A 25233-nucleotide genomic window follows, 5' to 3' on the forward strand; every position below is an offset into this window, starting at 1 on the left:
TGACACGTTTCCAAGGCCAGAGTAATTGGTTCAGGCTGTCTTGTGCTCAATTTTGGAAGGCTGCAGGGCCTTTAAAAAAAATACATTTCCAAGTGGCTCAAAATCACAGATGACAAATGTTCAGGATGCTGAAAATCTCAGACCGGTTAAATTCACACAACGATCAGTGTGTCATCCACTGTTAATTTCTAAAAAAAAAAAATGGTTAATGCAAATTGAAGAATGTAATGGTCTTCCGTTTTCTGGCAAATTGTAAAACAAGCTCTCTAGTATTTGTTTTATGCACGTGCCATGGCTTATGTTTATCAGAAGTTAATATCATCATCATCATCATCATCATATCAATTTATCTTTTCAATGTACAAAGTAAGTTTGTGTGGTTGGTTTTGCCCCTCATCAATTTAAATGCAAATTTGAAATGAAATATTTAACACAAAATTTTGTAAGTCACTAATTTCAAGGTAAAAACATTTTTTTCATTTAGAACACAATGGCGACATCTAGTGGACATTCCGCGTATACACGCTAACTAGCAGATTTAAAAAAGAACATGCACACTTGTGCCAGTTTTGCACATATTCTGCTTGCAAATTAGCAAACCCGGGAAATTGTGAGGTTATTCAATTTCACCCACTTTGAGTGTATTCTGCAGAAGAAAAGGCCCGCCTTCACCGTATTCACAAAAGGCTTTTGGCGCAAAGTTAAGCTATTTTAATAAGGCTAACAATTAGGCACTATCTTCCACCGCGTTTGAGTGGGGGAAATACATTTTAATAAAGTTGAGATCTTAGTGAACTTGAGCTTAATCTGTGGCATTGGTCAAATTCAGATGTTGCAGGGTAACTTCCACCATTAGCAATTGTAGAAAAACCGCGCAGTCAAAAGACAGCAGCTTTTAACAAATGCGTTTATTTGGAGAGGACAAAAGGGTAATTGGGAATTAAAAGCATGAGAAATAGCTCTTTAAAAGTCTCGTGGCGGCCCTTAAAAGGGCCTTTGATTTAAGACAAAAACGTTAGCGGTGTTGCTAATACTCCTGCGATTGCGATGTGGGCTTCTTTCCGCCCTTGCCAGAACTCTGGGCAGCCTGTCCGGTCTTCTTTGGAAGCAAGACGGCCTGGATATTGGGTAGGACTCCACCTTGGGCAATAGTAACGCCACCAAGAAGTTTGTTCAGTTCCTCATCGTTGCGAACCGCCAGCTGGAGATGGCGGGGAATGATGCGAGTCTTCTTATTGTCCCGGGCAGCATTTCCAGCCAACTCGAGGACTTCAGCGGTGAGATACTCCAGCACGGCTGCTAGGTACACCGGAGCTCCAGCACCTACACGCTCGGCATAGTTCCCTTTGCGCAAAAGACGGTGGACTCGACCAACAGGGAACTGGAGACCAGCCCTGGAGCTTCGGGTCTTGGCCTTGGCGCGGGCCTTGCCGGTTTTTCCTCTTCCAGACATAGTAGGGTTCTTCAAGGCACGTAAAACGTTAGAATGTTTAACACACGGTGCACAACCCGGATATAAAACGCCTGGTTCGTCACGCCCTTTTGCGTGATTGGCTTTTATGACGATTCTCTATCGCGTGGTTGGCTTAGTGGTATCATAGGAAAATGGTCGCTGGCAATTGGTAGAAGGGATTTGATGACGGACCAATCATGAAGTCGCTCTTGTAACAGTAGCCAATGGTGCCTATTCCTTCTTGTTCGAAAACTTTGGCGCGCCAACAAGTAAATGTTGGGCCCGCCCCCTGTAGATATCATATAAAAGCTTAGACTTCTCAATTTAGTTTGAAGATTCAATAAAACGCGTCCTTAGAAATAGCTGTGGATTTTATCTAAGCGTATTCTTATATATATATATATACTTTATTTTACAAATAACAAATATAATGATAACAAAAAAGCTAACAGATGAAAACTTTTAACAATAAATGCTCACATTAATTAAATGAATGAAAACTCATTCGGGTCAATATGACTCGTGTTGGACAGGACGTAAATAATTTATTTCAATAAATTAAACATATCAAAATAACAGCAAAGATCACTCATGAACTCTTTTCATCACCTCCACCTAAGCTCTGGCATTCCAGCTAGAAAATATATTTTACTCAAGCATGGTGTACATATCCATCCATATGTCCTTGCTCCATTATAACAATAATTTATTATTGTAAAATATTGCTGTAAATTACATTTTTAAAAATCTTTTTAATCATGAAAGAAATGTACTTATTGACTACATGGATTTTTTTTACATATTAAGCCTCTTCATTTTTATATTGAGTCAAAAAAGTACAATGAATAACACTTTCCTGCTTATTGAACAATGGCCTCATGTATTATAGATGCATATACAACTACTATTTTAACATAGAAATAAACTTGATTTTGAAATGACATTTTTGAGGAAAAAATCACAGCAATTTCTCTAGTTTTACAGTGTAACACAGCTAAGACAACTCATGGTATGATAAAATAAATAGCACTTCACAAAATTATAAATTACCTTCATCCATAAATTGAATTATGTAGAATCCAAGAAAAATGTGTATCCAAAGTGCACGAATGCCATTCTATCAGCATTATAAATAATTTCAAGAACTTTCATGAATTGTCAATGAAAAATAAACATCATTTCATTGCAATAATCCTGTCAAAGTGAGCCACCAAACAATTGATTTGATCTGATTTAAATTCCAATGATTTGATGAAGAAGCACTTAAAGCCCTGAAGCAGCCATAGTTTTCCCCTCCAGATGGCATTCCCAGAGGTGTCCTCAAACCCAAAGGACTTGTGCTCAGACAACTGCCAGGGGGGTACAGACAGTTAACCATCAGTTATTGCATGCGCTTGCCCCTCCATTGGTGCCCGTCGGTTTGAATTTCCGTTTCCCTGATGCTCGGAGGGAGAATCGTTTGATGAGACGTCGAGAGAAGCTGCCGGACGACTTTCGACTGCTGTCCACTGCTCCAGCAAAATTGGTTTTGGAGATGTCTTCGTGGGACTGGCTGAGGCAGGGCTCCTTTTCCCGATATCTTCGGCGGAACAACAACCTCGATCCGCTCTGCAAAAATCCCACTGTGGGGTGTAAATGGAAAACTTTTATTGTTTAGCAATGGTTTGCTATGACTTACACACAGGCACGTTTGAAATCAAACTGTTTAAGATGCAATCCCATTGCATTTTTCCCGTGTTTTCTTTTTTGCTTTAGGGCAGAATTAAGGGAAAAACAATGGGTCCAAAGCAAGCAGGTGCAATGAAGGCTAGTGTGTATGATGAAAATCGATATTAAGCATAAAATAATCGGAATGAGTTAAGCTCATATCTCAAGGCAATCCTGTATACTGAAATAGGTGCATGTGGTTTAATTTAGGTTGCAAATGCTAGTCAAACTAAAAGTGTTGAACAGTCACCTTTATGATCCTTTAGACTACGTGTTTCCAAACCCCCCGTAGAGCCAGTGTCTGATTCCACATCATCCACAGAGGGACGCTCCGACACATCGGAAGGTGTCGTTTCATCTGGCTCCAGATTGCGCACCATCCCAAAATGGTTGCTTTGCATGGCTTCGTCCATCGCTGCAGTGTAGTCTCTCGATAGAGTGCAGTCATCTTTAATGAGTGGAACCTGTGGAAGAAAAAACCATCAATGGTGATATATCCCATTAAGTAGGCTTGATTTTTTTCCCCTGTTAGTAATGATATTACTTATGTGAAAATTCTCCATCTTACACAGCATCACGTAAAGCAAAAAAAAGTCAGTCATTTAAAGTTGACCTTTGCTCAAAACATACAAAGCTATCAAGATCTAAAATCACAATGACTAACTCTTCCATTATTTGAAGTGAACTGGTTTCAATGTCTTAAAATGTGTCATCTTCTTTACAACTGCTGCCCTTTAAAGCAGAGACGTTTCTTCCAAAGTCTTTTTGATCAGAAATTAGGTCACAAGACTGCTGTAGCGTAATCTGAAGCAGTGGAGGGCCACGGGAAATCCAGGGGTGTGGTAGCTGAGACTGCCGCCTATATTTAGGTATATTATTATGCATATCCTTGCCACTGCAATCCAGTGTAGTCCATAGTTGTTTCTGTAGTCCTCTAACCTTTGTCACGCCTGAGATGATCAATGTGCTTCTCTTTGTTGGAGTCTTTCTAGCTATTTTCGAGTTGGTCTCAGTAAGCTGCCGAATGGCTGTTTCTGCAACAGGATCCAAGCCATTAGACAAGCGGTTGCTTTCTGTCAAATAAAAACATAAATAAAATCACTATTTTATTGTTTGGAGGGCAAGTCCACACCAGTTCTTTCTTTCCCTAATTGAATAGTGAATCAAAATTCTATTTGAAGTTGTTTTAAATGTTGCAGTACTAGTTTTGTCCATGTTGCTAGTACTATTTTGTTTTCTTACTTACTGCTGGCATCAGGGCTGGGGGTCCCTCTTCCATTAGAAAAAATAGGGGGCTTCTTTTCTCTCACCTCAACTTTGGACGGAGACAGCAAAGGACAATCACCTAAAAGATATATGACCTCTAGAGTTTTGTTTTGCTAACTAAATAAAGGAATCATGCTTAAAATAGTACCTGTAGTACTTTCTAATTTCAGTCTTGACTGGACTGTTGTTACGGTTGTGACGATGGTTCCGTCCGGCATGATGCTTTGGTCCACATCGACCGTTTTGGTGGGGGTGACGGAAGAACGCAGCGGTGAGTGGAGTTCATCGGTTTCTATATAGAGCAGCTGAAAGGATGGTTTAAAAAATAAAAATCATACGCTTCACTGGCTTTGCACGACTCATTTAGTAAATTTGTGAGCACAAAAAGATCAGAAAAAAAGCAAAAGCAATGAGCATGGAATGTTAAGATTGTGCTGTCTATCAGCTGCCTTACTACACTTCTAAAAGAAATGCTAAATCATTCCTGCCTTTTGTTATAGCTGTCAAATATTGAATTGCTTGTAACTCACATCTACTGTGACGGTGGCAATAGGTTCCAAGGTGTGGCTTGGCTTTATTGGGAGTAGGACAGAGGTAGGAACTCTGGACTGGAGGTCCAAGGCAAAGGAGCCATGGCCAAGAAGCAATTCTAGCATACCAAAAAAGAAAAATACATAAAAAGATATAAAGATACATAAAAATCACATTATATTATTAAGGAAAAAGACATAACTGGAGATTTAAACTGTATGGGCACTTATATATACGCCATGATAAACAATAGACTTTTAGCCCAGATTTAAAGGAGCATTGCAGCAAAAACTTTTCTAGACAAGAGCTCAAAAATACAAAGTGGTCTTACGCTCGCTTCTGCCGTTCCGCTCCAAAAGTCTGACTCTCAATTCTTTGGTTTCTGGGCTGAGTTCCCTTTAAGAAAGAGAACACAGTCACTTTATAGAGTGATGATAAGTATAAAAAACACTTCTTTTTAATGTTTAAAAAATGTACTGGCATGTAAAATGGATATCGCAATGATTTCCTCACAGGGTCATTTCATCTGTCCACTCCATTGGGTTTTTTGGGTTGTGGGGCACAGGCATAAAGCAGGTTGTCTTTTCTGAGTTGGGTTGGTTTAGGCTGAAGATGCAGCACAGCTCTACTGAGCTACAACACTGGCCTGAAAACATACAGTGATTCCATCCCACAGTTAGATAGAAATGATCCAAAGACATTGAGGGAATTCATCTGACTTTTACTTAAGGTCACTCTGAGCTGCCGCAGAAGAAGTCGCCGTACAAAGACACTCTGGGGTACAGGCTTCAATCCCCCTGATAGATTTTTCATGGAGAACTAACAGCAGAAAAAGGAATAGAAAGAATTGATTGCTTCTATTTACTCTGGCACCTTTTTTTTTTTAGTTCAGTCGTTGTAGTATATTGCTGATTTTGGGTCAAGAGGCAGATGGAGGAGAGCAAGCCAATATAGTATCTTGAGTTTCCATAAACCTCATGAATTGAACACAAATTATATCTCAACTACAAATGAAGAGAAGGAGGTTGAAAACGTACTGGAGAAATACTTGTCCTGAGGTTAAGAATCACGGCTGGATGAGAGCTGAAGAGAGAATCCTCAATGAGGCCCTTGATCACATCTAACACTCCCTTTTCATCAGTGCTCTGAAAGAAAGCAGTATTGAATTGAAGTACTGATAACCAAATCCAAGAAAGGTGTAAGAAAAAAAAGGTCAAAATTTCCATTAAATGATAAAAAAAAATGCATTTGAGCTTGAAAGTGGTTTGACTTTCATCTTTGTTTCTAGATCTGTGTCTTTGTACCAATTGATTCAGTGCCGGCAGTTTAACCAATGAGGTGTTGTCAAAAATAAATAGCACTGGACTACAATCAACTTATCACATATGCAAAAAAGTGTCCTCTTGCTGAATTTGCCTGAAAACCTGCAGCCTTTTGAAGACTGGTGTTATACCCATGTTTTAGATCGCAGTTTTTTTTTATGCGGTCTTTCATAACACGGAAAATATATCCTTAGTTTGATCTATTTTTGCCAAAAGCACATATTTAATTTAAGGATGACGACGATGACGAAAACCCAATAGCAACACAAAACAAAGATGAAACATCAATACAACTGTTTGCTAATATTGAATCGTCTCACATGTCTCGACAGTTTGCATGGCGAGGCAGTCAGTTTAAATGGTGGCGGCTGATTGGATAGAGTCCAGGACACTAAGATTCCTTCATCCTTCACTTCTTCCAGACAGACAACCAACTGATAGCAAAATAAGACACAGAACACACAGTCAGAAAAGGTGTTACATGGCAGTAAGATGGACCAGAAGAAAATATGTAATGAAAAATAGTTTAAAAAAATTGAATTTGTCCATAAATAAAAACATTTGACTTAATGTAGGTAAGAGTTTTACAGCTTAGTTTTTTTAATGTATCATAACACCAAATAATTTGATTTCAGATCCTTACGTATGCATCTTTTAGTTGAACAAGTCAGGTTTTTCCATATGTTAGACATGTTATGGCTAAATTTAGTGTTAATCTATTGATGTCAGACCACTTCTTCATTGAAAAAAATAAATTATTGTCCGTTAATTTCAATAAAACTAGTTATAATGTTCCATAGTTTACATAACATGTCATGCCATTGAAAGTTGATATTTGACTAGCAATTGAAATGGTCCTCGTGCACTGCCCGTAAAGGAGAGTTGCAAAATAAAAGAAACCAGGTGGTGTGCCTCAGTACCTTTGCCACTGCAGGTGCAATCGTAATCTGATAGGTGTCCATGGCAACGGCAGCGGGGGACTGCTGAGTAACCGTCACGGGAAATGCCACGTTGTCCACCCGACATTTACAATGTAAAACCTATCAAGTGAGAAAAAGGCATCATCAGAGATTCACAGCCAGTCAATGCTACACTACTTTTAAATTCGTAGTATGGCTCACTAGGAATAACATTGGAAAATATGAATTGTTTGTGGCTCTCTTTGTCAAAAAGGTTCCCGACCCCTGGGTTAAACTATATAAACATGCCCACAAAACCTCCTTAAAAGCCCAGTTATTGGAGGCAAAGTACTACTGAATGATGATTACCCACCGTTCTATGTGCTGATTGGTCAGTACAGGTCACACTTTCAATTGCAGGCGCAGTAATAAACTTGGCATTGCTGTCAAAAGTGATTTGGATGGAACTCTGTGAGAGACAGAGGGGAATAAAGACGGACTAAATATTACATAAGAGGATATGAATACAAAGAGGCAAGACGCTCAGGAATGACATCAAATATGGCAGACAGACTTGCATGCAGCTAGTGAGCAATTTGTCAGAGTCCTTAGGGATACTTTTTTTCTTCACCCAGCAAAAGAAACTGCCACTGGATATGAAATATGCCAACTAACTAGGGCAATTCTTAAAGCATATTTGGTGAGCTGCATTGATCACCTTTACAATGGCGAATAATAACTACCCGATACCCTAATGCACTGTTTTATTATGTTTGTTTGAATGAAGATAAAATCATTTATCGAGCCGGTGTCAAAGTGGCGGTCCGGGGGCCAAATCTGACCCGCCGCATCATTTTGTGCGGCCCGAGAAAGTAAATCATGAGTGCCAACTTTCTGTTTTAGTATTAAATTTTAATGAACAGTAAAGATGTATATTAAATTTCCTGATTTTCCACTTTTTAAATCAATAATTGTAATTTTGTAATATTTTTTCTGTCTTTTTAAAGTAAAAATCATTTTGTAAAATATAAAAATATTTTAAAAAGCTCTAATAAACATTGTTTTATATCTATAAAAAAAATCAGGGCTTTTAATCCAGTTCTTTTAATCCATTTATAAAAGAAAAATCTAAATATTATATCTGAAATGGTCATTAAAGCGGCCCGCGAACCAACCCGAGTCTGACATCCTTGATTTTTAGAGCATCTGATTGTTAACACTTGCCAAGAAGTTCATGCAGTAACTGTGTGAGACGTGGACGTAATAACCAAGACAGCAAGGAGTTGCATTTGTGCCCGAGGATGCTGGCGTGACAATGACAACATATGTTTGACCGAAGGCCAGTACTAGACGCATCAAGTTCATCTAGTATGAGATCTAGCTTCACTTTCAGTCTCCAAAGACTTCATTGCCTTACAGTCTAAATACAGACCCATAACATGGGTGTAAATCCTAAATACAATTTGATACAGTACAATATTTTTTGGACTGTGTGGTGCACCGGCTCTTCACTAATAAGTTTATTTTCATACATAAGGCATAGCAGATTATAAGGCACCTTTAATAGTGCATCGATGTGCTCAGTTCTCATTTGTTCTCATTCATCCATTAAACTAACAGAAAATACTTATATATACAAAGAAAGTATAATTGCATTAGTGGAGTCATTTTAATTTTTAGAGATAGTAGTCATTTCATAGCACCTTTAAGCACTTTACTGTAGTAGTGTAATCCAATTATGCTCCCAAAAATAAATTTGAGGTCATTAAGCATAACCAGAATTCCTATTGTACATATTGCACAGGATTATGCTGCACCCATTTCGATTTTGGGGAAAAATAAAGGATATGGTATTCTGAAAAATACGGGAGCAACTGAAGGGAGGACCAAGTACCAAAATACAAAGTTCAACATTGCCAAAAAAAATCACATTGTTCATAAGAGGCTGTGTTTGTGTGGATGTTTGAGCGCTGCATTATTGAGCTCAGGAATTCTAACTGAATTAAAAAATAGATAAATAAACCCCACACTAAATGCAACTTCAATCTCTTTCAATCTGAACAGTGGAGTTGAAGAGGATATAATGTAGTATGTGGAGTATGTGGAGTGTGTGTGTGTGTTTACCATGTGTGTTTCTATGCAAGAAAGGCAGGAAGCAAAGTGCAATGCTGCAGGCTGACGTAGGTTTGGGCCAACATTGCGGCCACATGACTACACACTACAAACAACGATGTTTACTTTGCTTGGGTGAAGCCTCTGAAACTGCCCAGTCAGCCTGCCATTCATTGGATTCAAAGAGCAGAGCAAATCCAAAGTGATGTATGTTGGATTGCGTGACATCTAGAAATGGCTTCCAATTATGTCTGCACTCACATCAAATTTGGTGTGCCACTCACTCAAAGAGCAATGAGGGTAATTAGGATCATTATGACATTGGGGGCAAATTTCCCTGAATGTCACTGCTAATCTTGCGTGTTAAGACAAAGTGAGCCCATGAGATATTAGCAAATTTAGACATGGGGGAGGGGTTTGTGACAGTATTAGGCGATGCCTGCGTGAAAGATAGGTCAGCAGCTCATGGAAGCATGCAGCATGGTCTTCTTAAATTTATTTTCTTGACCCCCGCCTCATCAAAACCTAAGGGGATGTTTAATTTGTCTTGTTTTCTAAGAAAACCTTGAATTCCCTTCTATCGAAAATGTTCATTGGCATACTATGCTAAGGGGCTGTTTACATGATAACAGTAACAAATGTGAAATGTACAGTCATTTCCAGAGAGCTCTATCAATTCAACCACAGTGGCATTTTGGGTAGCTGAAAACAAGGCGCAAGTAAATTGAAGAAATTTATATCTAAAGAAAAAAAAATCATTTTGTCATGTGGCTTTTTAAACTGAAATTAAAACCCTTTTAAATGAGTTTATTAATTGTAATGCAGCCCATTTGGACTGGGAGAAAAGTCATTGGGTTGTCTAAACGTGGAATTCAAACAACAACAACAAGCCCTTTGGTGATACTGCATAACATTGTTTCCATGTAAATTTGCCCTAAAAATACATGCTCCCATATGATTATTAAAGCAAATGCAAAAACAAGTAGCATGAGGATTTACTGTTCAAAACCACAGTAAACTGAACTGTAGCGCTTCATGCAGCATGGCAACAAACTGCATTTTGTCCTCACCAAGCCAATGCTTGCGGCAAATCCAAGGGTTTGTCCTTGTGACCTCTCTTTATGCAAGTGTGTACGTGGAGCTCATTTGCAGAATATCCCGAGGACTAAAACCGTGTCACTTCAAGTTTATCATAAATATTGGCTTGAGGACTGGACACTTGTTAAAACTACAAGGTTTTACGACAATACAGTCTGCCTGTAGCGTATGCTGTCCCTCATTTGCCTTTCTTGACTTTCTCTTTTCGTTTATGGGATAGCCTCAAGCAACCCCTGCAACTCTTACGAAGATACGCGGTACGGCTGACAATCTGGCCTGACTTTCTGAATCACTAAGTCAAAACAATTCCTTCTCTAAACATTATTACAATGATTTAACGACCTCCGTCAGATTTTAAATATGAGACAAGCGCTAAATTTAATGCGAGAGGAGAAAGGATTGACATGTTAATCCCTACGTGTAGTAGGTATCCTCAGGGCACAGCCTCCAGGTGCCACTGGCTTTTGCTAGTGCAGTGCCACAATTTCAAAATACAAAGCAACTAGGTGAACCGTGCACGCGATCCGCTTTAGTTTCTGTTGGGTTTTGCAAGTGGCCACGACAACATTCAAAATGGGAGGGAAAGAATGAGATGTGAACTGCTTGTACTGTACGGTCATATTTCCCAGCAGGTTTTTCAGGTTCATGGAAGAAGCCAAAAACCTTCCAGTCAACCATGTCGCCATGAACAAGTGTGTCAATGATTGTGTTTTGTCATCACGACCAGGGTCATGGCCCAGGTATCATTTGCAGCCAAGTGATTAGCATATGTTCACAGACGCATCTAGAATATCACTGCCAAGCACGCAGAGGCAGTAACAAGGAAATCTTGTTTTACTAATAAGCCAGTAAAGATGCATTGATCAGCAGTCTTAGTTCAAAAAGAGTCAGCTGAAGAGCAGTTTTCACATGAACACAGTGTAGAGAACTAGCTTTTAACTGCATTCAAATTATATTCACATATTACAATAGCAGTACACGTTAGACTCATCAGCAATTAGATGACTATTGCTACAAAATGGGCAAAGGAGAGAGAACACCCAACTCACACTGAGGAGGGTTACGAAGGCTATTTTTACAAAGTGTAGGCGTTCATACTGCAATTATACAGGCTGGTCTCGCCTCTTCAGAGCTGTTACGCAAGGCTGTTCCCCCCCTCATCCTCCTCTTAACCATTAGACACTCCGACACCCACTTCCAACACACGTAGAACAAAACACACACCTCAGCTGCTTTCGGATTGCCAGCGTTACACTGCTTTTCTAAACAATGTCAGCATGTTTGCAAGAGGAAAGAGAAAAATTCTCACTTACTCCATTCCTGCAAGCTTGCTCATTCAAAGCTTGGACCCAGCTTTTGCGACATTGCTCGGTGAACGATTTGAAGGAAAAGAGGGAGGTCAACAAGGTTTTAATGTCGGCTTCGGACTTGGTTCCCCCATCATGAAGAGGGCGCAGCTTGAGGAGGAAGACCCGTGCGAATCCGGCCCAGCTGTGCCATCGATGCTGCCCGAGGGAAAGACTCTGCCCAAGCTGACCTTCAGCTTTTCTTGCTCTCCATTGGCGCAGGAGGCTGAGTGAGAACTGGAAGAGCCAGGCCAGAACGATAAGCAGGGAAGCCAAAAAGAGCCCTACCGAAACCACCCAGCCCAACTCTTGGAGCTCCATCACCATCTCCTCCAAGCTCTCATGGCTATGTGGAAATGTTAAGGAGTGGGAGAAGAGGGTTGACAAGCACCCTTTAATCTGTAAAAGACACCAAACAGATAGTTATCCTCACTTTATTTTTGACTATATTACTATTATATGATAAAGAAAGGGCAGCATGGTGGAGCGAGTGGTTAGCAAGTCGCCCTCACAGCCCTAGGGTCCTGGGATCAAATCTAGGTTACGTCCACCTGTGTGGAGTTGGCATGTTCTGCGTGGGTTTCCTCCGGGTACTCCGGTTTCTTCCCAAATTCCAAAAACATGCATGGTAGCCTGATTGGACATTCTAAATTGCCCTTAGGAATGGATGTGAGTGTGCATGGTTGTCCGTCTATTGCCCTGCAATCGGCTTCCCACCTATTCAGGGTGTCCACCCCCGCCTCTGGCCCGGAGTCAGCTGGGTTAGGCTCCAGCACCCCCCACGACCCCAATGAGGATAAAGCGGTCTAGAAAATTAGATGCCATGGAAATAACAACAGTAACGATGGTGCTTTTGAAGGATCAAGAGTGAGTGCGCAGCAGTAAGGTGCGTGCGTGTGTCTGTGTGCGTGTTTGTTATTGCGCGTTTGCGTGCGCGTGTGTACGTGGCTTGTTAAAGGTGCATTGGAAGAGGATCTTAAATGTGGTATTATATTAAGATTTAAATGGACCCACCGTTTAACTTGGACCGTCCTGGGTGCAACATGCAGGGAATCGAATCGAAAGCAAGTCCCGGTAACATGAAGCTGCTGCTTTCATGGCGAATTAAAACTGCGGCGACAACAGCACATGACTTTGAACTATTGAATATTCGGTGTTACTCACGCGATCGTCCCTGTCATTAAAATCAATTTCCTCCGTTAAATATAGGTGTCACCGATCCCAAAGTACCCGCTCCACTCGTATCCAAATCCCCACCGATCTTCCCTTCGTGAGAGACTAACCTCTCCACAATGAGAGGACTGCCCAATGACGTTTACCTGCAGATGGCGCCGCAGAGACGGGATGCGAATGGTCGAACGGAAAAGGGAAAGCGATCTTTCGAAATAAAACCCTACGTAATTAGAGGTCTTGCATTATTTTCCAACTCCGGCTGAAATGCATTGCAACTATTGAATTTCAGAGGAATACATGGACGTATAAAGAATATTTTAAAATCGCACAAAGGTAGGAACTGTGATTTAAAAAGAAATCCAAACGTCTTTTATTTTGAAAATTATATCCAGAAATGTCTTGTCACAAACAAGGAACTGGACAACGTGTATTGACAGCATTAGAGTTTTGTCTAAACGAATTCATCTTTTTTTTGTGTATTATCTTTCGAATGGACCTGGTATGGCCTCCTTTTGTCATTTCTGGGGATATTCTTCATCTGAACAAATGTATAATTGCAGTTTATCATCTTGAAATGTGAGCATGACGTGTTTATACCCGAGCGGAGACAACCGCAGTTTGTTCATTGACTGAGTGACAGGGCAACGCTACATTGCCTATACAGTTCGTTGACCTGTCAACACTTAGAAAGACGCATACACTAAAAAAACACCTGGAAAATGTCACCTTTACCATACCTACCGCTGGTCATCAACGGCTTCATGTCGGCGCTCGGTTGCTTGGCCACATTGAAGCTAATTCCTGCTTTCAAAGACCATTTTATCGCTGCCAGGTTGTACGGCATAGACCTAAACAAATTGACAAGGAAACAAGTGTAAGTAACACTCATTGTCATGTGTTTGATGGTGTTCGCGACATAGCAAGGGGTGAAAATGTTCTGCTTCTCTAGTCCAGAATCTCAAGGTGTCATCAGTGGAACAGTGTTCCTCATCATTCTATTCTGCTTCATACCAGTGCCTTTCCTCAGTTGCTTTATGGGGGAACAGTGTACGGGCTTCCCACATGATGAGGTAGGTCAACACCAAACCCACCGTGTTTCCGTTTGGAAGTAAAAAAATACAAATAAATACCTACTCATTTCATTTTCTGAACCACTTTATCCTCCTTTATTTGATTGAGGAAAAGAAAAACAAATGTTGCCACTTTAAATATTACCAGGCCCAGTTACTAATTATGACTTGTATTTAGTTTGTGCAGCTGATCGGCGCACTGCTGGCCATATGCTGCATGATCTTCCTGGGTTTTGCTGATGACGTGCTCAACCTGCAGTGGAGACACAAGCTCCTGCTTCCCACCATGGCCTCCTTGCCACTTCTTATGGTCTATTTCACCAACTTTGGAAACACTGTCATTTTGGTGCCCAAACCATTTAGAGTACTGCTGGGGCTGCATTTAGATCTAGGTGAGTTGTGCCATAGGTCAATGACATCGTAACGGAAGAATTCCTGTCATGATTCTATTTTCTTTGACAGGCATCCTTTACTATGTCTACATGGGCATGCTGGCAGTCTTCTGTACCAATGCCATCAACATCCTGGCTGGTATTAATGGAATCGAGTCAGGTCAAGCTCTGTTCATCTCAGGCTCCATCATAATTTTCAACCTGCTTGAGCTAAGTGGTGTGTTGCGGTAATCCTGCAAAATCTAGTTCATGGCATCAATGTGCTTCTCCCTCATCAATGACTGTGGGGGAATGTATGTTTGGTGACGTTGATTTGATGTATGAATTCTTTATTCTAGGGGATTACCGCGATGATCATGTTTTCTCTCTTTACTTTATGACTCCATTTTTCTTCACCACATTGGCCCTTTTTTATCATAATTGGTACGTCAACTCATCTAATGCAGATTAGCAAAATCCAGAGACTACATTTGTTACGTTCATGCCATCTTTTTTGTTACAGGTACCCCTCGTCCGTGTTTGTCGGAGACACTTTCTGCTACTTTGCCGGGATGACCTTTGCTGTTGTTGGCATACTGGGTCACTTCAGCAAAACAATGCTTTTGTTTTTCATTCCTCAAGTAATTAACTTCATCTATTCCTTGCCACAGCTTTTTCACATTATTCCCTGCCCAAGACACAGACTTCCCAGGTAGTTTTCTTCTGATTAACTTAAGCCTACAAATATATTTACATCTGATTAACCTAAAGCTAGCAATAAACAATAATTTCATATATGATGCTTTTCCCACTTTCTCTCTAATTATTGCACACTAAAGGTTGAATCCAGATACAGGCAAACTGGGGATGAGTTACTCTAAGTTCAAAAGAAAAGACCTTTCCAAACTAGGACATGGTATCCTGCAGGTAAAGTTTAATAAAATACCTCAACTGACACTGAATGTTATTTGTATACATATATTTTTTGTGTTATATATTACCAAACTAAGCTTTTTTCCTCTCAACAGGTTGCAGAGTTATTGAAGCTCCTTGAAGTGCGCAGAGGCAAAGAAGAGGAAGATGAATTTATTGAGTGCAACAATATGACAATAATAAATCTGGTGTTGAAATTTATCGGACCAACCCACGAGAGAAATCTTACTACAATCATTCTTCTGATACAGGTAGAAGCAAAAAAAAAAAAACAGACAGAATTTTACTTTCATAAGAACATAAATGCTTCCCATTTTGTTTCATGCAGATGATAGGAAGCGTATTGGCTTTTGGGATCCGTTACCATCTGGTGCGGCTCTTCTACGACGTCTAGAAGATGATGACAGAGGAACTTATTTCTGGAACATTTTTTTACAGGCCCATTATTGTATGTGCCTTTGAAACTATTCTATTACCTCACTTGCTCCTCGGTGTCAGGACGATTACAATTGACTAGAATATGCGCACAACAAGCATCAAGACAAATGTTCCCCTTCTGAATCAAATTTCAAGGAATTACCATCTATAGCATGATTTCACATCATGCTCATTTTAATAATGCTTTCCACCAAAAAAATATATTTTTGTATTGGTGTGTAAGGAATGTAGTGAAGGGGAGGGAGGGTTAAATGTGAACTCATGGAGCTGAAAAACAGTCCATGCTTCAAACCTATCTTTTCACTGGACTCAACATCTGAAGATGTTGTCAAAATAATGGATATTAACTTGATCATCCTTGTCATCTTTTCTGCGGGGGAAATTCAGTCCCAGAAGCAGGAGAAAATATCATATATATATGAAAACAAGATCATTTTAAATTACTGAAAAGGGTATATGTATTCTTTTGTTTCATTAAAGTCTCAATGTTTTATTGAAAGGCACTGGATACTGTTCTAGAATAACTAAAAAGGACATGCAAGTGAATGTAAATATGATTGACTTAAGATGTAAAATAAAAAATGAGACCAACAAAACCTATCACAATTCTGTGTGCTGGTGTACTGTACTATAAGGTACTTAAATACGCGGAACTAGTGGATATACTGTGTGTTTCCGTTGGGACATAAAGAGCGCTGCACACAACACCCCCTTAAAATCAATTTGTACTACTAGATATGCAGTAGAGATGGATATAAATAGCAATAGATATATCGTTATGTCCTGTTTGTGATTCCCAGAATCTGGGGCATAGACATTATCTTTTATTTGAACTATAATGTAAAGATTTCTTTGTCACGATCTTCACCTGTTTTAAAGAAAATAGATCATTTACTAACGTTGCGTTTTGGATTTATGGCAGGTGGGGAAGTCAGGGATTGACTCCTGTTATTATTTTTTTTAATTTTTTTTATAAGGTAATGGCTCCCAATAAACGGCTACAGAAAACACTTATGAAATTGGAATGTGAATGGGGCTCTTGTCAGGAATCGTTCAGTCAGATGGAAAGTTTCTGCAAGCATATAGAGCTTCACTTGCAAGCTATGGATATGGCAGATGAGAGTGAAGAAGATCCAGAGGGTGAGTAGAAATGATTATTATCAGAACAACATTAAGTTTAAGACTTCACTTATGTCATGTGACAAGCTAGATTTTGAAAAGGTGATCATTTCCACCATTAGTCATAATAATACTACAATCAAAAGTTGACCCTTAAATTTGCATGCATGCTATTGACAATAATAGACGTCCTATTCATTTGAACTTGGCAGACTTGTCATGTATGCTCATCTTTAGATGTCCAATTCAATTTGGCTGGGAGAGGTGAATGAATGCATGTTTGAATCTATTCCATTGGTTTTCTAATAATTATTTATGTATAAATCATTTTACAAAAAAAAGATCGATCACGTTGTTCCTGTTTATTGAACTTACCTAAGTAAATGTTATATGCAGGAGAGAGAAACTGTCTTTGGAGAGATTGTGGGTTCTGCTCTGTGGAAGGTCTAGGAGAGTTCCGGCGACATCTTTTCTTTCACTGTTACCATAACAAGCTGAAACAATTGGGTCAGAAGGTGCTTAATGGCCAGACAGAAATTGGTACGTGCTCTATGGGCTTCCAGAACCACAATATGATTCCAGAAATCCCTGACAATTTCATCTGCCTGTGGGAAGAGTGTGAGGTAAACCATGTTTGTTTTCATCCTAACCATATTTTGCTAAAGAGCATGTAAGGTTTTAACATGAAAGTGCTTTGTCTTTTCCATGTTCATCAAGCAATCACCTTTTGAGAATCCAGAATGGTTTTACAGACACGTGGAGCTTCACAGCTTGTCTATAGACATACCAGCAGGAGACTGTGAATTCCCAGTGCGTTGTGGATGGAAGGGTAAATCATCAGAGCATGATGGTAGTTCAGAAAGAGCAATTGTTTTCTGTGCCAGTGTTTCCCAACCTTTTTTTTGAGCTGCGGCAGACTTTTTGGATTGAAAAAAGTATAATCTCAAGGGATGGTTGGGAATCACTGTTCTATGCAACGCGATAGTATTTTAAGTTTCTGGTTTGTGATTACATAGATTGCGAAGCCACTGCTAAGGGGCGTTCGAAATTACGGGAGCATTTACGCAGCCACACCCAGGAAAAGGTAGTGGCGTGCCCAGGTTGTGGAGGAATGTACGCCAATAACACCAAATTCTTTGATCACATCATTCGGCAGAGTGCCATGGAAGGTAAAAAAGGAAACAAAACAAGTTACCTGATAGTTCTTTTTATTCTATATGCTCTTCTTTATGTTTACTCAAGGTCAACGATTCCAGTGCTCCCATTGCTCCAAACGCTTTGCAACAGAGAGACTGCTCAGAGACCACATGAGGACACACGGTTAATTGCTAGCTATTCATTTAAATTGGATTTCAAATGTTTTCGTGAAAATGTTTGATCCATAAGGTCTTATTTTTTCTTTCCTTTGTTTAGTGAGCCACTACAAGTGCCCATTGTGTGACATGACTTGTCCATCACCATCAGCTCTTCGCAACCATATTAAGTTTCGGCACAGTAATGAGAAGCCATATAGCTGTGAATATTGTGAATACAGGTACTGTAGAGCTATACTGTGTCTTATTTCTAAAAATTCAGTATAGGAGTATGTCCTCTTTAGAAAGTTACAATGACACGTTTGATATTCAATTCATAGCTGTAAGACGCTGGTGGATCTACGTAAACATCTGGAAACCCACAGAATTGAGCCTGGCTACCATTGTGATGTTTCTGGTTGTAGTTTTACTTCACGCACCCTGGGCACCATGAAAATTCACCACCAAAAGGAGCATGAGGTAAAAGTGGCAATGCACTATAGACATGCACACACTTTTGCAAGGTTTTGGATTTTTTTTAATTGAATTTCTTGGAAAATAACTATTACGCCATGTGTCAAATTGGCGGACCTGGGGCCAAATCTGGCCTGCCACAGCATTTTGTGTGGCCCGGGAAAGTAAATCATGAGTGCCGACTTTCTGTTTTAGGATCAAATTAAAATGAAGAGTATAGATGTATGTTAAATTTCCTGATTTTTTTTCCTCCTTTTAAATCAATAATTGTCATTTTTTAATCATTTTTTTCTGTGTTTTTATTGCAAAAATCATTTTGTAAAATCATAAATAGATATTTTTTAAGATCTATAAATAAATGGAATATTCAGGGCTTTAAATCTATTTATATAAAAAAAAAATGAAAACGAGTTGACATATTAACGCAGCCCGTGAACCAACCCGAATCTGACCCCTGTATTACGCTTACTACCGCAGCAATGAAACTAAGTGGATTAGGGCAGAGTGCCTGAAAAAGCCTGCCTTTGAGTACATAACTTCAGGCGAGCCTCTATGCCTTCTTGGCCAACAGTGAAATTGGATTAAAACAGTGTTTTTCCCCTTTTTTTAGTTTAACAAAAAAGGGCTACTGATTGTGATTCAGTGAACTCCTATGTATGGATTTCCCTTGAAGGTGAACCTGGGACTTGTAAATGGCTTTTTATGTGATCGCCACTATTCATACTAAAATCGTCTTTGTTCAGGGGAATTTTATAGCTCGCTACAAGTGCCACGTGTGTGATCAGTGCTTCACCAGGGGAAATAATCTCACAGTCCACCTGCATAAGAAACACCAATTCAAATGGCCATCTGGACACCCAAGGTTCAGGTAATGTTAACGCCCACAGATGATGAATTGAAAATGGTTTTACGGAGACATATATTCAAGGTCATATTAACATTGCTACCAGATACAAGGAGCACGATGACGGCTTCCTGCGGCTGCAACTGATTCGTTACGAGAGCGTGGAGCTGACCGAGCAACTCATGCGAGAGAGGCAAAGTAGACATGGCGATGATTCTCCCGCGGCAAGTCCTTCGGAAATGCAGGTTGAGTTGAGAGGGCTTCAGCTGGAGGAGGAGAGGTCAGAGGTGCCCGCCGTCGGCCCCGAGGAGGGCATGTTGTATGTTATAACTGGAGATTTGGCACCGGGGACAAATGACGCCGTTATGCTACAGTATCAGCATACAGCTGAAGTAAAAGACGTGCACACAATTTGAACTCTTCCAGGACTGTGGAAACACGACTGATCTGACTATACGCTGGCGTAAACTCAACTGACTTTGCAGAAAGTAAAAAATTGCAGATATTAGACTTTTTTCTAAAGGTGAAGCTGTATTTATTTTGTTTCTGGCTCAACTGAAACCATTTTTTTTGAAGAATAAAAGAAAAGAGAAGTTTTTTTTGTCTATCTAAATGGGAAGCCTCACAGAATGTACTTAGTATTTTTGTGGAATGTTTTTCCCATCTTGCTCACCGATGTGAACAACCGGATGAATGCACTTTGGTTTTTGTTTAATAATCTTTAGTATTTATATGTAAACATTTAAGTCCACTGCATTCTACCCCCTGTATCAAAGAGTAGACATATTTTATTGTCAAATGAAGGTTAATGTTACATATGATAACAAAGTATACATTAGCTTGCATTTTTCAGTGTGAAATGGGTGTCCATTCAAAATCATTTCATTAACAGTATTTTACTGTGCCCCAAATTATATTTTCTCTTTAGTGAAACTCACAATTTCTAAAACAATCTGTCAGTGATGCGGAAATCATATATGCAAACAGATCTCGGTTGGAATTTTTGATTTATTTATTATTTAAATTCAAACAGGAAACAATTCTTTATTTTTTTTCCACCCAGCTTGCCCCACAAGTGTAGAAGATTAAGGAACACACACACACTCACACAGCTTAGTGTGCTACTCCATCTTCTTCCCTCAGCTTTCCTGGGTCAGCTAATGTGCAAGGACAGGAATGTGTTGGTTCCTTAATGAACATCATGACTTGACTGACTTTGTAGATCTGCATTGTTTTTCCAAGATTGTTGCTACGGAACCATAAAAGCCATGAGATTTCATCCTCTGCTATTGCTGTTCTTTACTTCCTTGCAAAGGGCAAGCTGCCAAGTGTCTGAATGGATCAAAGACGTAGAAGTTAGTGGTAAGATCGATTATACTGCTTTGTTTGTTGCTGACAATACTGGTTTTCAAGAAGAGATCTTTTATTTTTCAAGACTAATGACTTTTTGCTATTTAATAAGTCAATATATCATTTATCTGAGGAAAATATCACTGCTTGTCACCAAAAGTTTACTGTGATGCCCAATTTAGAAGTGGACAAAGCAGGTGAATCGGACTGAACTTGCATGCAAAAATATCCAATCAGTATTTCCTAGTTCCATTTACTCTTGGAAAAATATTCATTTTATGTGTCTTTTTGTGAAGTACAATACTTTCAAGTTTTTGGTAGAAATCCTTCCAATGTGTGCCTAGTAGGAGACACAGAATGGATTGCCCAACCAGATTTTCTTGGGGACATATATTGGTCAGGAACAGCCCCAGTTTGTGTTTCTGGCTGCAAGGCACGCCACCGGGAACTCAGGAGAGATCCATGTGGAGACTCTAACTGCTGCTGGCTGGGCTACAAATCCTTGTGCAGAGGTAAGGCAAGAAAGGGCTATACAGTACTAAGCAGTCACAGTATGATGCTATAAAATATGTGTGCTTATACTAGTGAACTGTGGCAAGCCAGATGTGGATCACAATGGAATCGTATATGGAAATGACTGGTGGGTGGGATCTGTGCTGAACTATTCTTGTCGTCCTGGCTTCATGCTGGTGGGGAACGCAAACAGGACTTGCCAAGCAAACGGCCTCTGGACTCCAAATCCTTCTTGCCTCAGTATGTGGATGTAACTCTACAAAACATGGCACCCCTCTTGTTGTTGATGTTTTATAATCCTTGGCTGTTTACTTTTTGCAGGAATGTGCAAAAAGGGTTCCATAGAAATCAGTGAGCGGGAACTCAATGGGACATGTAGCTCTACCTGTGCATACAAAAGCTACTCAGGGCCTCCCAAACAAGGCTGCACTCAGATTAATAACTGCAAGAAGAAGGAGACTGGATGGAAGCGTTTCTTTGCGCAGTGTATTCCTTGCATCTGCGACTGTGCATTATCTTGCCGTGAGTATCTTTGGAACTTTAACATACCAGAACACTCACTTTAATAGAGTTTGTGTTGTTTTAGACATGGTGTGTGGTTATTATGTCTCTCTCACAGTTGAGAAGTTTTTGGGGTTTTCAGGCTTTCTTTCAAATTTCCAAAATGTACATCTCAGTTAGAAATCTAAATTATTCTTAGATGTGAATAGGATCTGCTTTCCACCTGTCCAGGCTAAACCCACCACTTGCTCAAAATCACATTGATGATGATAAGGACTATCATTATTGTAAAATTTAAAAAAAAATGCAAATTTAGCTGAGTTGGACCCAACTAAAATTGTGTGTTTTGTTTAGAATTTGACACTGTTTATGACCCATTTTTTCCTTTCTCTTTTCAGTCTCCACTGGTTAATAGTATATGAAGTTGTTCATCTGGTCTTACTGTGCCTTTGAGTGGAACAAGTAATATTTGGTAATTATTCAATCAAGTCAAGTCATATTTTTTCTTCTCTTTATTATACAGCATGACCAAAAGTATTTTTTCTCTCAAAATGAACTATTGAAGAGTGACCCATAATGGATCATTATTAACTATCACTGTATATGTTATGCTTAAGCTACTGTTTTGTTGATTGAAACTTAATGTGAAACACACAAGTGGAATGAAACTGAAGATTAGTGGCTCCACTGCTTTGCCCATCTGTCCCTAGAGAAGCTGAAACCTTAATCTCATTGCAAAAGGGAGGAGCATCCCTGGGAAAGACAGTTTTAAAGGAGAAAATCTTAATGCGTTTATTTTTATAAACAGAAAGCATCTTAATTTATTGTTTTTAAAAATGCACAGTGTGTACTTGCTACACTCAACCATCTGGTTATGCTACTCAGGTGATTTGGTGGGAGCTACTAAAGTTCTTTCTTGACTACTTGGTTCGGGGGGTTGTAGTGTTTAAATCTCAACACAATGTGCTCATTTTCTTCTGGTATGTAGCAGCCAATACCTGTGAAATAGAGAAAAAAATAGTTTAAAATAAGCTTTAACTGACAAAAATCACCAATACATCCTTGTACTAACAACACCATTTGTAAAAACAAAAACAAAAATTGAGCCTTTTTAGTCCCTTACCCCCATATCTATTAGGAGTGTGTGACAATGTATTGATATGGTGATATATTGTGATTTGTATCTCAATACGTTTTTTATACACTCCAGTCAAGAATCCACATATTTTCCAAAAGGTGTCACCATTTAGTAAAGAACATGTTACAGAATTTTTTCCATTGCAAAAACGTCTCTGTTGAAGACATTCATTTTCTTAAAGGAATGCTTCAATAATATAGTGCTGTTGTATTTATTATGTTGCACTGAAATATTTTCATAGTCTTTGAGAGAAATACTTATAGTTGACAATATCTCCACCAAAGTGCAAAAAAATAAACGTTTTTTTTTTTCATTTAGAAATGGCTTGTTTTCTCTTATTGTAGATTATCTAGCTTAATTTTCTGGACTATGTGTCGATAACTGTTGTATTATATGATGAGATAATTGTTATTGTATTTTGAGGTACCCAAAGGTTCACATTTTCCCATCTCTTGAATTCTGCATTATACCCTTTATTTTGTATTTTACCTTTTATATTGTAAAGGCATCTTGTGGATGACACTCATGTACTGATTGGGTTTAAAAAGTCATTCTGATGCTCTTCATATTTTTATTTATCTCTTTATTAGTGGAGAATCGGCATACTAATAGGTGTGTCAAAACAGCACGTCAATTAAAACAAAAATCCCCATTTCTCATTAATACTCATTAAGAAATGATCTCTAAAATGGGATGTCCTCCGGGGAGGATACTCACCCTTATCCACAGGCTTGAGTTCCCCAGATTTTTCAGACAAAATCTCCCAAAAAGTGTTATCTTTGGAATTTCCACCCACGCCATTCACACTCTCCAAAAACAGGCCAAAGTTTTTGTCCACGGTTGTTGTGAACCTGATGGATGCAAAAATGAGTTGCAATTTGGATAGATATTTGATATATTATTTAATACTTAGGTCTTACGTGAATTTAGGGTGGGCCTCATTTATTCTCCACAAAGCCCCTAGTAGCACCCCACTCCCAACCACCGATGTGGAATAGTTTTGGGTGGGTTTTCCGTTCACGGTATCGATAACAGACAGTCGTAACGGAACACGCGCTTCTCCTGAACAGCAATGTTACATGGCATATCAGACAGTAGAAAAGTTTACTTCTGTGATTCCATGTATGGATTCACGTAATGTAAGTTGACCAAGGAAATATACAATAAATAAACAAGTAATGACCAGAGTCTTGCTGCGTTTGTATTTGTTCTTGAATTGGTATTCAACTAATGCAAAATTGTTACCTGCAATTGTGGGAGTCCCTTGAATGGAGAAGACCAGGATAACCAAAGAGAGGATTGCCATTCTTGTTGATGCCATCTTGATTTAGCCTTCACTTCCTTCTCCCTTGGGCTTTATTTATACTGCCATTGGGATGGGCTGGCAAACTTGCTTTGCAATTGCTTGTTCGTATTGCGTCATGTAAGATAAGATGGCCAACTCACTTTGCTATTACTTGTTTGGATTGCACAATGTAAAATAAGATGGCCAACTCGCTTTGCAATTATTTGTTCGTATTGTGCAATGTACGATAAACTGGGCTACTCCTTTTCAATTGCTTGTCCGTATTGCGGCAGTTTGTGAGTTATAAAAATATCTTTTTTTCCACAAACTTATCCCTGCAAATGTCTAAAAGTATCAGCCCAGAGGTTTTTTTGCATAAACTCTGCCCTACATCGTTGTCATAGCGTAAGATATATGGACTCACTCTATAAAATTGCTTGTTGGTATTGCATAAGCTTGGTGTGAGTTATCAAAAATGTCACTTCATGTTGAGACACCTGCTCTGCAAATGTATGGGCGTATCAGCTCACACCCTCTTTTTCTGTCATCTTCTATGTGTAGCATCATGTTTTTCTAATTTAAATAGACGCACAAACTGTTCGTCCGGTGAGAGTTGCATGTCGATGCACAGTTTAATTTATAAAATTTAATAAGGAAGAATTTCCTTGTCATAGCCGTGCATCATTATCACGCAATTTTGTTCTAATGAAACCTGTTCATGCGGAAGAGTGAGTCGGAGATTGGCAGGCGGAAACAGTCGGCGATTTACCGGCGTCTTACGCAGAATTACACTCTGTATGTTTGTTCATTTGGTTTTACTGTGCCTTTGAGTAGAACAAGTAATATTTGGCAATTATTGAATCAAGTCAAGTCATCTTTTTTGTCTCTTTATTATACAGCATAACCAAGAGTTTTTTTTCTCTCAAAGTGAACTATTGAAGAGGGACCCAGGATGGGTCACTATTAACTATCACTGTATATATATTGCTTAAGCTACT

General features: G+C 39.3%; 6 protein-coding genes across 11 annotated transcripts; 3 read left to right on the forward strand and 3 right to left on the reverse strand.

Moving 5' to 3' along the window:
- Positions 1–890: 890 nt before the first annotated feature.
- Positions 891–1529, reverse strand: h2ax (H2A.X variant histone). The gene has a single exon (XM_077740255.1). It carries the CDS (start codon positions 1451–1453, stop codon positions 1028–1030), a length of 426 nt encoding a protein of 141 aa, XP_077596381.1. The 5' UTR covers positions 1454–1529; the 3' UTR covers positions 891–1027.
- Positions 1530–1978: 449 nt separating this feature from the next.
- Positions 1979–13054, reverse strand: c2cd2l (c2cd2 like). Of its 5 annotated transcripts, none has more exons than XM_077740252.1 (15): positions 12749–13054; positions 11702–12133; positions 7552–7647; positions 7200–7319; positions 6600–6713; positions 5995–6102; positions 5677–5776; positions 5471–5603; positions 5289–5353; positions 4957–5075; positions 4575–4731; positions 4407–4475; positions 4100–4233; positions 3411–3624; positions 1979–3075 (listed from the first exon to the last, which is right to left on the reverse strand). In XM_077740252.1, exons 2-15 carry the CDS (start codon positions 12059–12061, stop codon positions 2831–2833), a joined length of 2034 nt encoding a protein of 677 aa, XP_077596378.1. In that variant the 5' UTR covers positions 12062–12133; positions 12749–13054; the 3' UTR covers positions 1979–2830. The 5 variants fall into 5 exon arrangements, with proteins under 5 accessions (XP_077596378.1, XP_077596379.1, XP_077596377.1 ...); XM_077740253.1 differs by having other exon boundaries at positions 4100–4194; positions 4407–4505; XM_077740251.1 differs by having other exon boundaries at positions 4407–4505; positions 5683–5776; positions 12749–13053.
- A 233-nt stretch (positions 13055–13287) lies between these two features.
- dpagt1 (dolichyl-phosphate (UDP-N-acetylglucosamine) N-acetylglucosaminephosphotransferase 1 (GlcNAc-1-P transferase)) lies at positions 13288–16319 on the forward strand. Its single transcript, XM_077740254.1, has 9 exons — positions 13288–13781; positions 13857–13977; positions 14156–14369; positions 14440–14586; positions 14708–14792; positions 14872–15060; positions 15188–15275; positions 15377–15532; positions 15610–16319. The coding sequence occupies exons 1-9, from the start codon at positions 13627–13629 to the stop codon at positions 15673–15675; spliced, it is 1221 nt and encodes a 406-aa protein (XP_077596380.1). The 5' UTR covers positions 13288–13626; the 3' UTR covers positions 15676–16319.
- A 90-nt stretch (positions 16320–16409) lies between these two features.
- Positions 16410–20045, forward strand: hinfp (histone H4 transcription factor). Its single transcript, XM_077741236.1, has 9 exons — positions 16410–16859; positions 17235–17461; positions 17556–17667; positions 17855–18007; positions 18081–18158; positions 18252–18372; positions 18472–18610; positions 19348–19472; positions 19555–20045. The coding sequence occupies exons 1-9, from the start codon at positions 16700–16702 to the stop codon at positions 19862–19864; spliced, it is 1425 nt and encodes a 474-aa protein (XP_077597362.1). The 5' UTR covers positions 16410–16699; the 3' UTR covers positions 19865–20045.
- Positions 20046–20204: 159 nt separating this feature from the next.
- Positions 20205–22236, forward strand: LOC144213002 (C4b-binding protein). Of its 2 annotated transcripts, none has more exons than XM_077741237.1 (5): positions 20205–20810; positions 21143–21310; positions 21384–21551; positions 21633–21833; positions 22211–22236. In XM_077741237.1, exons 1-5 carry the CDS (start codon positions 20717–20719, stop codon positions 22222–22224), a joined length of 645 nt encoding a protein of 214 aa, XP_077597363.1. In that variant the 5' UTR covers positions 20205–20716; the 3' UTR covers positions 22225–22236. The 2 variants fall into 2 exon arrangements, with proteins under 2 accessions (XP_077597363.1, XP_077597364.1); XM_077741238.1 differs by having other exon boundaries at positions 21146–21310.
- Positions 22237–22309: 73 nt separating this feature from the next.
- Positions 22310–24359, reverse strand: LOC144213003 (cobalamin binding intrinsic factor-like). Its single transcript, XM_077741239.1, has 4 exons — positions 24196–24359; positions 23871–24012; positions 23668–23801; positions 22310–22810 (listed from the first exon to the last, which is right to left on the reverse strand). The coding sequence occupies exons 1-4, from the start codon at positions 24269–24271 to the stop codon at positions 22716–22718; spliced, it is 447 nt and encodes a 148-aa protein (XP_077597365.1). The 5' UTR covers positions 24272–24359; the 3' UTR covers positions 22310–22715.
- Between the last annotated feature and the right edge of the window lie 874 nt (positions 24360–25233).

This window comes from Stigmatopora nigra, chromosome 19 (assembly GCF_051989575.1).
Source record: "Stigmatopora nigra isolate UIUO_SnigA chromosome 19, RoL_Snig_1.1, whole genome shotgun sequence".
Classification (NCBI taxonomy): Eukaryota; Metazoa; Chordata; class Actinopteri; order Syngnathiformes; family Syngnathidae; genus Stigmatopora; species Stigmatopora nigra.